The sequence below is a fragment of the Corvus cornix genome, chromosome 7 (assembly GCF_000738735.6).
Source record: "Corvus cornix cornix isolate S_Up_H32 chromosome 7, ASM73873v5, whole genome shotgun sequence".
Classification (NCBI taxonomy): Eukaryota; Metazoa; Chordata; class Aves; order Passeriformes; family Corvidae; genus Corvus; species Corvus cornix.
In genome coordinates, this window is record NC_046337.1 from 1998354 (window position 1) to 2012059 (window position 13706).

The following is a 13706-nucleotide window of genomic DNA, read 5'->3' on the forward strand; positions in this document are numbered from 1 at the left end:
AAAAAAAAAATAATTCATTTATACTTCAGACTATCAGTCATGCCCTGAAATGAGTCCAGCTCTACAGAAAGCCTGGAAAGATCAGATAAAGAAGAATTTTCAGGGAGCAGCAAGCCCAGTGAAGGCACAGTGCAGCCACAGGTGCCCCCCCAAAGCTGCCACCACCCCTCACCTGACCAAGGCAGTGCCGTGAGTTCCTCTATTCCCAGCAGGAATAATCTATCCTCACCTCTCCCTGCAAACATCATACAGAACAAAAAAATAGAGCATCAGTTAAGCAAAAGCCAGGTAATTTTAGACATCTGAGTTCGTGACGAGCTCCCAGGATTTAAAGCTCTGCAAGTGTTTTTAGCTGCCAGGAGTGTTAACTCGCACAACGTACGATAAAAGCAGGTTTAAACACAGCTTGGATTAAAAATAGTTCTTTATACAGAAAGCCAAGAAGGAAAACACACTGACTGCATGACACAGGCAAAGCACATCTTGACTTTCCTGGGAGGGTGGGTCTGGACTAAACAACATCCCCAGGTTCCTTCCCACCTCAGTGCTTGTGGATTTGCAATACAGAAACACCCACGTGTGGAGAAGAAAACAGCAGAAATGATTCACCCCATTTCCTTGGCAGGGCAAGAAACTCTCATTCACTGTTTTCCCAGGTCTCAGGTCCCAGCCCATCCCTCCCCCTACCACAGAAGTATCCCATAATCTGCAACCTTCTGGAAATAAGTGCATATGCTGGGATCACCAGAGCTTCCAGAATTCCTGCCGTCCCTGCTTGCACACTGTGAAATAACCACATATGCACCATGGCCAGGTTTTGATATGTATTTTTATTTCCCTGCAGTTTTCACTTATCAAGAACAAGTAACAGGGAAAGTTGTCTGAACTAGTGCATAAACAAACATTCGGAAACACCACTACACGTATCTAATGTACAAGAACCGTATAAAAAAAGTCACTAAAACACTACACTACGAAGGTGTCCAACGCTTACAGTCAGACTTTTTCCAACCCGTTACTTGCCTTGTAGCCACAGGAAAACTCTCCAAAATTGAAAAGACAATCTTGCCACAACCCTCCCTCCCCACCCACCACCTGGGATGGCTCGATAGCTAGACATCCAATAATGAATTATTGCAATGATATAGAATGCAATACATACCTGGTAAAATATCCTTTATGTGGTGTGGTACAGTTTGAAAGCCGGTTAAAATAAGCAGTCTTCGGATAAAATGGCATCAAGGTAAAAATTTTCTCTGATCTGCACAATTGGAGATGTGCCAGATGCATAATTTTCCTAGTCAGGCTTTTTTTTTTCCTCTCCTGTGTAATTATTTTTTATAAACTGGTATTATAAATAGAAATATACATTCAAAATATATGGAAAAGTGAGTTACTACATTAAATTTGCATGTATCGATCCATCCCTTTCCCCTGCACAGTAATAGAAAATACTATTTTGCCTTGAACTTCATATTTGACAGTGAAATGCCACTAAAGTATTTACCAAAAAGTCCATCTAGTCAAATTGTGAAACAAAATGAACCAAGTGAAAACTTTACATTTCCTTTAGAAAAAAATTACAAGAATTTTGTTTCCTAGCTATGAATCTTTAACTTTTTTTTTTAGACACAAAGTTGCATTTATTTGTACAAGATACAAAATGTAAACATGGCAAAATAAATAGTTTAAACAAGTGATGCAGGATCCCATGTCATGCTCATGATCCCATTAAAGAATTATTTTTTAATCCATTCAGTTGCAAATTCAAGTGCAAAAGCATGATGATGAATATCTACTATTCAAGTAACAGAAATAATATTGATGATACAAATAAACTATTTTACAAGGTAGTGATTTTCCCAATTTTACAAAATTTACATTATATATCGACTTAATACACGATATAATTGGAGTCCATTCAGGTCTAGCTCAGTTCTCTGTGATCCACAGAGTGCTGTGTTTGCATTCAGTTGGAATAGAAAGGAGCACACCATGAGCACAGCTGGGGACACTGCTTGGAGGTTATGTCACTTCCATGGCCACTGTGGTCTCTGCGATGCCGTTCAAGCCCAGGCGCTCTGGTTCATGGTTCTCTCTGCAAGCGAAGCAGATCCCACAGTTACAGCCACAACAGGACATTTCCTCACACAGTTTTTAGTATTTTCTTTCGTATTTTCATACAGCTGTTACCTGGACCAGGGAGAAATCTTAATAACACACTGCAAACATTATTTAAAAGTAAATCCTGGCATTCAACAACTGCTGTTACTCAACAATGCAGTCCCTTCTGCAAGATTATTGCGTTTCACTGTCCATTTCCAGCCTAAGTTATGGATAAAATTACTAAAAGCTCTCCTGAAGGAACCAAGTCAAGATATGATAATTCAGTATCAGTTATTCTGTTAATGACCCAAGTGTTGTTGTAATTCCCCCCATTCTGCTTTAGCACTAATTTTTTACTCATTTACTAATACCCATGTTTTTACTTTTCCAAATCACAAACATGACTTTGTTTTTTGAATATCATATAATCCAGCAGAGACTTGGAACAAAGCCCAAATATTGCCATTTTCAGAAAAATCTGCCAACTGCAAAGCTGCTGCCATTCCTATGAAACATCATCTAAGTATCCTGAAATAACAGTGCTGTTCAATGAATAAATATCTTAAAGGTTGGACTTGATCTTAAAGGTCTTTTCCAACCTAAACAATTATGAATTATGATTTTATATGAAAGATGCAGGCTGTCACTCTTCTGGTTTGTGTTCTACATAAATATGTAATACATATATCCATATGTAAATATAAAAATATGTGTGCCAGCCTTTACCTTCCAATATTGGTACACAATGATTTAGAGGGAAGATGAGGATAGTTTGACAGAATCTACCTGAAAGTGCTGCATGAGAAGGGATAGAAGGGACAAATGAAATGGCTAAAATTCAAGCAGAGCAGAAGTTGACCATAACTACTGGTGCCTAAAGGCAGTGCACGTTATTTGAGGGGTTAATTTGCAAAATCAGCTCTTGTGGCTTGCCATGGCCACACTGAAGGTGCTGAGGGTGTTCCTGGGAGGCTGAAGGTGCTGAGCAGCCTCTTAGAGGTGGAACAGATTCCCTCTAGTGTAGAGTTGGGCATGACTATGGAGAGGACACAGCCTGAAGCTGCACCATGGGAGGTTTGGGTGGGACACAAAAGGAATTTCTTCATGGAAAGGGTTGTCAAGCACTGAAACTGCCCAGGGAGGTGGGGGAGTCACTGCTGAGGTGAGGATGGGTCCCAGGCCGGACACTGATTTTGGCGATTCCAACCCAAATGATTCTGCGATTCCAACCACAAGTGGGAGCTGCTGCAGCCCTGTCCCCACTCACCTTGCTATACTGCTGATGGCACTGCTGGGAGTTACCTTTGGCACTCTGTCCATGCTGGCAGCAACTGTGGCAAGTTTTAAGGCTGTTGGCGAGGGCGCTGAAGTCCGTGTATTGATATGAACATTGACTGGAGACACAACACTGACGTTGTTGAGGTGCACCGCGCTCGGCAGGCAGGAATTGTTCATGGGGAGAGGCTGAGGGCTGCTCGTGCACAAGGCTGGGATTAAGTGGTTTGTGGTGCTGTGGCCAACTGTCCTTACGAGCTGTACAGTTGAGATCCCTGGGCTGGATGATAAAGCCATGTTGGTGGAGTACAAAGTTCTGGAGGTTCCTGGTACATGGAATAAATGGCGGGTGTTAAAATTGTGACATTTTGTAGATGAAAAGCCAAAGATTAAGCTCAAGGGCAATGCTTTTTGAGTGTGTATGACATTAATGTCTGGATTTTACAGATTCGCAAGATGGAAAAATTCAGAAGTGGCAGCATGGCACACTCCCATGCGCGTGATCTTCCACCCTCAAAGCACTGCCCTCTTGGGTATGAACTCAGACAATTACACAGATCTCTCTCTCTATCCTGGAACCGCTCCAGTTTATTGATTTTATTCAGTCGTATTTTTTCTCCCTTTATTCATTTCATATTATCATTAACCCAGCCTGGCAGAAGGTCTATAAAACTAATCACATCATTAGCTGCGAAAGCAACAAATTACTTTAAAAGCCTCTTCTTCATCCCATCAGCCCAAATCCCATTTGCCTCTTGGCATCGTGGAGAAGGCACCAGCACAACCAGCACCAGAGGAGGAGGGCTGGGAGGGGGCACTGAATGCCAATGGCTGCACTTTTTGGGACAAATCCTAAATGCAGTGAAACCTGAGGCTCACAGTGATGTCAGAAGAATTGCCAGTAGAGGTTGGTTAGTACGTTTTTGGCTGAACACACAAGTGAGGTAACAACCAAATAATGCATCAGCTTTTCCACTTCCTTCTCTAAGTACTTAAAGTTTTAAGCAGCTGATTTATTCTTTCATTACAAACTCACACTGGTTTAAAATGCTATCATTTAGACTTTTGATCAGAACACGTCATTAGAGGACAAAGACTACCAGAGGAAAGCAAACAATGCTCTTCCAAGGTAAAGAGCACTTGGTAGTTTCATATCCATTTTAACAACATATACTGAATCTCAGGCACCAGGTGGGATTCTTGGGGCTGTCCTGTACAGGGCAAGGAGCTGGACTTTGATGATCCTTGTGGGTCCTTTAATTGATATTTGATTATTAAGACCATAGTTGATAATTAAGACCAGTTGATACTCTCAGCTCATTCCAGACCAGGATTTTTAAGGGCCCCTCACCTGAAGGCTGGACAACACCATTGATATTGTTGTGGCTGGTGTTCTGCTCCTTTGTTCCCTCGCTGCGCCCGGGGGCAGGGGCACTGACCACTGCAGAGGCAGCAAAGTGGGCACTGGCTGAATCCAGGGTTTTGGACATACAGTCAGAGGTGCTGGAGCCCTGCAGGAAGGGGAAAAGATGGTTCTCATAATTATTCAAGTACAAAATGAAATACACCTTAGGATTGCTACAGTGCACAAGCAAAGCACATAAATAAACACAGCTTCTACATGCGACCTAATGCACCACAACTCTGAACATTCCTGTGTTACCAGGCTGATGAAAAGTTGGAAATCTGTGTCCAAATGAGTGTTAAACAAGTGCTACCCAAGCACTTGTTTAACAAGTGCTACCAGGCCATGGCCAGTGCTACTCTCAGCACAACAAATCGCTTTAGCGTGTGTTGCTTGGCTTGGAGAGGGAAAGGCTCCAGGGAGACCTTGGTGCCCCTTCCAGGGCCTAAAGTGGCTCCAAGAGAGCTGGAGAGGGACTTTGGAAAAGCGATGCAGGGACAGGACACAGGGAATGGCTTCCCACTGGCAGAGGGCAGGGATGGATGGGAGATTGGGAAGGAATTGTTCCCTGGGAGGGTGGGCAGGCCCTGGCACAGGGTGCCCAGAGCAGCTGTGGCTGCCCCTGGATCCCTGGCAGTGTCCAAGGCCAGGCTGGACATTGGGGCTTGGAGCAGCCTGGGACAGTGGGAGGTGTCCCTGCCCAGGGCAGGGGCTGGAATGAGCTTTAAGGGGATGATTTAAGGTCCCTTCCAACCCAAACCACACAGGATTCCCTACGATTGGAGCAGTTTCCTCTAAGAGGACAACCATGTCTTAAATCTCCTTCTCTGTTCTGCCTCAATGCTCTGCAGCTGCAAATCTCAGGGATGTTCAGTATTTGTGGTACATCCATTCCCAGGGAGTGACTTGTGCCACAGAGTAACTGCCAGCACATTCTGGAATGCCACTCTGTTACTCCAGTTCCTACTGGAAAGACTCACCATTCTTACTGGAAAGAACATTAATTCTGCAATTCCAATTTATATTAACTAAGAAAATGACTTTGCACAGAAGCTTGAAGTGTTTTAAAGATCCAAAGTTCATTTGTTTTGTTTAAATATATTTGGCATTGTGTCCTTACACTTACAAAAAACGTCATCAGTATCTGCCAACACAGAATCTGATTAATTTAAGTAGAAAACACTGAGGGGAAGGGACAATCAGCACAAGCAATTAGATATAAAATACTCCAAGTAATACACATTTTCCTAGTAACAAACAACAGCAACAGCTTTTACGTTTTATTGGGAAGAAGCTAACAGAAAACTAAGTGCAATGGAAAAACATTCTTCCCTTGCAAGGGATTCCAGAGGAAAAATGGGATTCTTTTAGAAGCCAGAATATGCAAATATGCAAAGCTCTCTTTTTCCTCTCAGAGGTACCAATTTTAGTGCTCACTGAACATCTGTTCATAATAGAACACATTACCTCACAAGGTAATTTTAATAAAGTCTCTTCAGAGCACTTATAGACAGGAAGACAAAACCATTGAAAATAGAAAGAGCTGAGAGCACACACAGATATTTTTACACTGGTAACTCTGTGGATGCAGGTAACACATTCAGCTACAAAGTCTCTTACTCAACGTGTAAAATGGAGCCAACTTACTAAAAAAACCCTGAGCAAAGAGTTTTACATTCCCTCTAAAATGTCCCACATTTGCTGGGGTGTCCCATTTGGTGGTAAGAGATGAGCAGCACTGTAAACAAAAGGAAGTGTCAGGACATGGCAGGGTGGGAGCAGTACCTGTGCTTTCGGATGTGTCTGTTGGGAGGAATGCTGAGATTGCTGCTTCTGCTGCAGCTGGGCCAGCTGCTGCCTCTGCATCTGCACTAACTGCTGTTGGTGTGTCTGGAACTGCTCCTCTGTGATCCCCCCTGTGACTACAGGAAAGAAAGGAGCCACAGTTACACAGCCTGCACAAAACACACACATGGAGAAGGCAAGAGCGCGGCTAAGGTGGGTAACAAGCGGGTGAAGACAACAGAAATCACGTCAGATACACCCAAAATCTTCACATCTTATGTAAAGGAGAGGTCAAGCTGTGTTTGTTTGTTGTGTTCTTTCAGTGAATCAATTTGTAACAAAAGAATTCAGAGCTTTTCATTGCTTTTAAGCAGTTTCTATCTGCTGATTTTCTCTCCAGTAGCTTTAGGCAAAAGCTTAAGAGAAATGACTTTCCTGGCTTTCAGAAAAGCAGCACAGCCTAAAAATCAGAGCTGAGGAGAAAGAACCCTGGGCTGAGCTGGGCGTCTTCTTTGCCAGTTAACACTGGGAGCTGATTCCTGGACCATTTCCTTTCCTACAGTCCCTTACTGTCCCTTTCTCCAACACCAGAATGGATTCTGAGGGAAGCACACCACTGGCATGTGAGATTTTTCTCTGCCAATTATTGTTTGAAATGCAGTAAGAGTTTAGGGGTGCCACAGTAAGTTTATTTTTGAGAACCAGGTTAATGCCACCCCAGTAATCTCACAGGCCCAACACATGAAGGGAACGAAGTTAGAAAAGCTGGTTTTAATATTCGCCCCCTGAAGAACTGCACACTTGGTAAACTGGAAATACTGACAAGGGTTTCATGCTAAAACCTGAGCTGTGTGCAGGTAACCCAAGAGCTCTCTTGGGAGCAAGTAAAGAGAGAATTCACTTATCAGAAATTCCCACGAATTCATTTCAACACTTCATCCTCAACTCTGTTTTTCCAAGACTGAAGCTGTGCTGCACCTCAAACACCTGGTTTCTGCAGGAATATCCTCCTATCAAGAGCCACTGAGCTAACATTAAAACACAGTGATTCATTTTTCAGGGTTTGGCTCTTCCATTTACCACTTTTAGTACTCGTGGTTGTCCTGAAATTCCATTGTGGAAAAAATACCAGAATGAGGACTGTGACTGCTTAGAAATCAGTACTGAAACTTCTTTACTGCTTCATTTTTAAACCAGGTTTCAACCATGTTAGGAGAGCACTTAAAAGTCCAATTACTTAAAAGTTACTCCTTTTAAACTCTAGCAATATTAAGATTTCCAACCTAAGTTTATTTCACATTTACTTTGTTCCTCTTGCAGATTCTTACCTAAAATTTAACTCCAAGTTAAATCAGCTCAACCTGCTACATTCCCTCACAAAACACACGGCATTGCTGAAGGCAACAGTGCCAAGAACAGCATTATGGAATATTACATACATTTCTATTTTTAAGTTCTGAGGTAACAAATCCCAGAAAATGTGTTTTGTTTTATAGAAAGCTGTTTAAGAACAAGGTTAGACTTCATGTTTTCAATTTCCCTGCCTTCCCAGTTTGTCACAGACCACAGAGTCAAGGTTTACTCTTCTCCAGGATACATGGAAGGTAACTCCAGAATTCAGTATTCCCTCACTCTGCCTTTATGTGCCTGAATTTCAGGTATTTATTCAGTCGGGCTGAGTTCACCTTGTTATAAACCAGCAAATGTTCATTAGCACATTAAGTATCATTTGCTTCTGCCAAATCAAACACCTGGAGGGTCCTAGAGAAAAAAAGAGCAAACTTTCACCGTGTCCCAAGGCAGCCTCTAAGGTCAGGGTTAAGAGCTCTGCAGCTTCAGGGGGGGTTTTACTTTATCTGAGCCTGACTGGGCTGAAAAACCGCACCACAACAGGGTAAAAAAAGTCACTTCAACTTTTACTTGCATGCTCCTCTCCTCCTTGGAAGGTTTGCATTACTATGTCACTTCTCTCAGGACTTGAAGGCTTTAATCAAAGATCATCTTGCAGGCTGCCCCAAAAGTGGCATTGCATTAATTACTCCTACATGGTATTTAAGGCTGGGGAAAAAATACCTCTAAAAAGTAAAAGTTTGTTCCACAAGCAAAATCCTTCAGCTGGGAATAGCATCTTGTGCAGTTGTGCTCTCTCTAGGGACATGCTTTTCCCATTTCCCATTTACAACATGAGCAAGAGAGTAATTTAGCTCAAAAAATTGGTTCTTGAATCATGCACTAATTAGGTATTTTGAAGAAAAGTCTACTTGCATACTTTTAAAATTAAAAAATTCTGTTTGTACAATGCATTTGAGAAAATACCAGAGTTGCTTTACTAATACAGGGAAAAATGTAACACAGAGGTAATTCTACATATTCTTGTGCACCAAAAATCAAAGCCACTCCCCAGTCCTCTCTAAAACAAAATAAAAAAAATTAAAAACAATCAGTTTAAGTACTGCCACCGTTTCCTCTGGAGGGAACACCAAACCAGCTGTAAAATTAACTGATTTCAACAATTACTTCCCAAAGAGAATGACTTCAATAAATGCAGTGACAGTGCCTGTGCACTCTGGTCAGCCCTTCTAAAATGTATTCCCTATTTGCTAGTGAGAAAATCCAAGAGCCGTGCCTCTTGCTGGTGCAGTTATTTGGGGAAGAATCCTGTTGTCTATTGTGTCTGATCCTGTTCCAGAATTGCAGGATCAAGTTTGTAATTTAAATCTATGACAAAAAAAAGTCCTCCCCAGCCAAAAATTTCATGCATAATGTAGTTCAACTGCTGAGGGATTTCCATTTAATTTAAATGTATTTCTCAGATGAATTCTAAAATTATACCACAACTTTATTACTATTCCTCCAAAAAGTGGCTTAGATCCATCAGATTTGGTTTTCTTCTTTTTTCAGCTATTTCTTTAACAGCTCTTGGTGTTTATCAGTAATCCCATCACACTGAACTGCCCCTTTCTGCTACAGCTGCGACTCCCCAGGCCTTCAAGTTCTTTCAAGAAATAATTACATAAAATATATAGTACATTCTATCTCTGCTCTTTTCATGCAGCAGGAAAATGCTCCTGTGCCAATCTTTTCATGGGAGGAGAACAACCTGAAGGTTACAGTGACCACACTGAAAAGCTGGGGAAGTATTGGGCTGGAATAAATACTCTGTGCCTCTGTCAGAACAAGACACTTTACTGCAGATTAAATACCCATTCCTACAGCTTTGAGAGAAATGGAACATTCCACAACCACAGCAATTACAGAATTCAGAGTCAATTCTATTAAATTATCTTGGTTTACAATACAGGATGGAGCAGGGATATATTCAGGTGCTCACTGTTGTAGGAGATCTCATTTGCTGCATCTCAAATTTTTCAGATTTTTGGATTATCATCTCATTATGACTCCCTTATGATTATAAACAGGTGACAGTGTTAAATCTTGAGCCATTACAACTCTAGCTCGTGAAGCAAGTGATGCAAACACTGGTCAATTTAAGCTTAAACCAATCTTTTCATCACTGGATGCTTCCAATATCAACATTTTTACCATTTTCAGACCTTTTCACACCTGCTCAGGGCACTCAGGAACTTCCTACATTTTTTGAGTCAAAAAAGGAAACTGACAACAAAAATGAGCCACACCCACCTTCCCCAAGAAACCAGTTTTGTTTTGCATTCACAGCGAGCATTCTTCTACCCTTAAACAAGGTTAGACCAATTAGTGCCATTAAGACTCAATTAGACCTAAGCAATTCCTAATATGAGCAGAATCCCTGCTTTGAATAATGTTTGAATCCAGTACTTCAAACTCTAATGGCAGCAAAGCTGAAAGAAGAGCACTGTTTGTGGAAGTTTGTTCGTTTTAAGAAACAAAAAACAGTCACGTTGTATCTGTGGTTAGAAGATCTTATCAGTCCAATCACAAGGAAAACCCCCCAAATTCAGTATTTTCAATCCCAGAAGCCGCCAAATCCTTGCCTACCTGATATGCCATTCTTGCTGGTGTTCAATAAAGCTACAGATGCTGCAGAGACTCTTTTATTATTCACAGTCTGCCCTGCTTTCCTTGAGGTACATTCTTCACTATCACTGTCCTGGAGATTGAGTAGCCTGGGCTGAAAACACTGCAGTCGACATGATCTGATATTGCTTAAGATTTCAGGAAGGGACAGTCTGTTTTCACAATGTTTATTGGAAGCATTGGTCCGTGAAAAATTAGAAGAAAAGTCTAAAGTCTGAGAAGAGCTTGAAAAACTGTTCAGCATTTCCGGGTCAATCTGCCTCAAGACAGGATCATGTTCTGTGGATATTCGGTCCATAATAACCCTGATTAAAGAGAGAGGAGGAGGAAAATCATTAGTTTCGTTATCTCTTTTTTAATACTTTTATCCTTTGAAGGTGAATGAAGAGTAAAAATAACCCAGCTGTACCTTCCACCCCTGCCAATCCTCCTCCTTGCAAATCCTATACATCTCCTTGGGATTGTAAGGGTTGTAAGGCAATGCCTGAACCTCAGTTTGTCCAATTCTGCCAGCTCTGGGCGTTCATACGAAGAATTCATTTGGTCCAAACGAGGCTGTGAAGAAAGAAAAGGTAATTTTATAGGCTCACTCAGAGGGTGCTTTGATTGGGGCACTGGTTATCATGCACAGGCTCCAGGACAGAACACGTGGTTTATGTTGAGTTAACCAAAACTCCAACGGCTTCAGTAGTTAAAAAATAAACTCTAAGACTAACATTGAGGCTGTTAAATACTCTGCTTCTAACAGCAAGGGAGAAGTAGGAGAAAATGAAAACAGAAGTTTTCAGTCATCTCAACATCTTTTGGCAAAAGAATGAGCTCTCAGGCTTAGGGAAAAAAGAAAGGAGCATAAATTCTAAATAAGAGGGAAGCTTCAGCTTGGACCCTTCAGAGCCAAGCAGAAAAGGGGATGTTCTTGCAATTGCCTTTGGACTCACCAAAGCTTCAAAGCTTTGCTGGTGAGAGTGGGAACAGAAGAACTGCAACATTAACACTATACCAACCTAAACTAAGAGAAACCACCACTAAACCCAAGAGCACAGGCTTACAGCATAATACTGGCATCCTGCTCTTCTCCTGAAAGCACAAGGTCCATCAGGATCATTTTCTTCTTCTGCTTCTGACACTGGTGAGGGCACCTAGACCAGAAAACAACGTTATTGTCCCAACTGCCACCTTTGTATAATTGTATTTATTATAAAAGTTTATGTTTATATAACATGAACTGCCACTTTTATGTATCGAAGCACAGCTAGGAAGGAGAACTCAGTTTATACAAAGAGCTTTAAAATCTATTCAGAGCTGGGAGAAGCCAGCCTGGCCAAATGGCAGGTAACTGAAATTTCTACCTTCTGTACACCGAGATTTTGGTGGTTACCTGTGGGAACTCGTCCTCATCGGAGCTGTGGAAGTCGTACTGTTTGATATCGCTCTTGCTGAGCACAGGCAAGGGCTCAGCCAGGGGCTGAGGGGTCACCACACACTCCAGTTTGGGCTTCTTCAGGTACTTCTTCTTCTGACGGACAACATCGGACACCTCCTCCTTCAGAGAGGAGTGGTGAGGATGCTGTTGGAGAAGAACAAACAGAAAATGCTAAAAACTAAGGCATGAGAAGAGAAAACTTAATTACTTTAAGATGTGACTGCTTGTCTTCCAAAGGCTCTGGAAACATTTGAGACACATCCTGCAAAATTTACTGAACACATTAAACCCCACAACTTTGCCTCTGATTGTTTTTACAGGTATTTATTAATAAACAGAGAGCTCTCAAGCCATATGACTGCCTAAGAGGCTCCCCACTCTGCACTACACTCAGTATATTGTAATTGCAATTCCTCTTTCAATTATTTTCTGAGATCTCATTTTTCCACAGCACTTTCAATTTTCTGAACCGCTCAGACATGTTCAAAAGAAACAATTTGATTTGTTTCCTGTTTCTCACAGAGCTGGCACTTTTGAACAGATGTGATAGTATTTGGGTTGGCTATTTAAGATTTTTCTCACACAAACCCTCTGCAGTGAGCAACTCCATCGATACTGAACTGTCCACTTGAACACAAATGTTATTAAACTTCAAAGCTCCCATTTGAAAAGATTATTTCACTTGCAAAATTCTCCATTTGAAGGAGAAGCCAGTGCAGTTTTAAAAAGTGTTTCAATTTACCCCGAATTAACACTCATCAATAACAGCCTGACTGAAGCTAACTCCACTAATGGAGCTCAGCTTGGGAATCAGAGGAGAAACACGAGCAATGCCAAAATTCCTGGAGAACCAGGCATTCAGGGGTTTGTATGGAATTCTGGGACCACTAGGTGTCGCAGGTGCTAAATACAAATTTCCAGAGGACTTCAACTCTCAGCCTCCCCAAGCATTTTAACTCCTAATATTTCAGGTTATTTTTTCAGAGACATGCTTGAATTTGAAGTATATCCAAAGGAATGATGATTCCAAAGGAATGATGATCCCAGGAACAAGAGACTCACAGCAGGAAAAAAAAAATCTCACCTTAACTTTACATTCTTGAACTTTGTGGTGGCTGCCATTATGGAGAGATGATGGAGTTGTGCCCATCTCTTTTTCGGGTCTATTCAACTTCACTTCATTGAGGATTTCACCTCCATAATCACCCAAATGGTACCTGAAAAAAACAGGATCAAAACTACAGTACTGCATTTCCACTGGGAAATGTCTGAAAGACACAGACCATTGTCTTCCAACTGTCTACACAAATCCCTTCAATTTTAGCTTCTGAAGTTCCTGGTGCTACAATAAATAAATTTTAAGAGATGATTTCAAAGCCATTCAATGAAAATTTATAACCTTGGTTTTTATAATCTGGAATTTTACCTTTTCTCCACAACTTCCAACGTTAAATGCAACAGCTCCCGTTTTGTTTTCTCTCTCCTCTTAATCATCTCCAAAATTGTTATGGCTCTGCTAAACTCCCTCCTTAATTTCAACATCTTCTCATAAGACGCTTCATCGTTCTTTCGGTTCTGTTGAGAGATGAAACAAATCTTTAGTCAAAAGCAAAAGCCATGAGGCACAAACTGCAAAAATAAAGTTACATAATGCTGCTGCAAATGAGGCTCATGAGGACACTCCAAAGCAGCTTT

General features: G+C 41.4%; 1 protein-coding gene across 1 annotated transcript in view; it reads right to left on the minus strand.

The window, feature by feature from the left end:
* Positions 1-811: 811 nt before the first annotated feature.
* EPC2 (enhancer of polycomb homolog 2) overlaps positions 812-13706 on the minus strand; it is a 35266-nt gene continuing 22371 nt past the window's right edge. Inside the window, exons 5-14 of the mRNA XM_039555229.1 lie at positions 13438-13586; positions 13096-13228; positions 11967-12155; positions 11638-11727; positions 10998-11143; positions 10550-10893; positions 6572-6708; positions 4733-4892; positions 3374-3707; positions 812-2098 (exon numbers count right to left, since the gene is read on the minus strand). Of these exons, the coding sequence (XP_039411163.1) occupies positions 2026-2098; positions 3374-3707; positions 4733-4892; positions 6572-6708; positions 10550-10893; positions 10998-11143; positions 11638-11727; positions 11967-12155; positions 13096-13228; positions 13438-13586 (1755 nt within the window). The 3' untranslated portion in view covers positions 812-2025. The remainder of the gene's footprint in view (positions 2099-3373; positions 3708-4732; positions 4893-6571; positions 6709-10549; positions 10894-10997; positions 11144-11637; positions 11728-11966; positions 12156-13095; positions 13229-13437; positions 13587-13706) is intronic.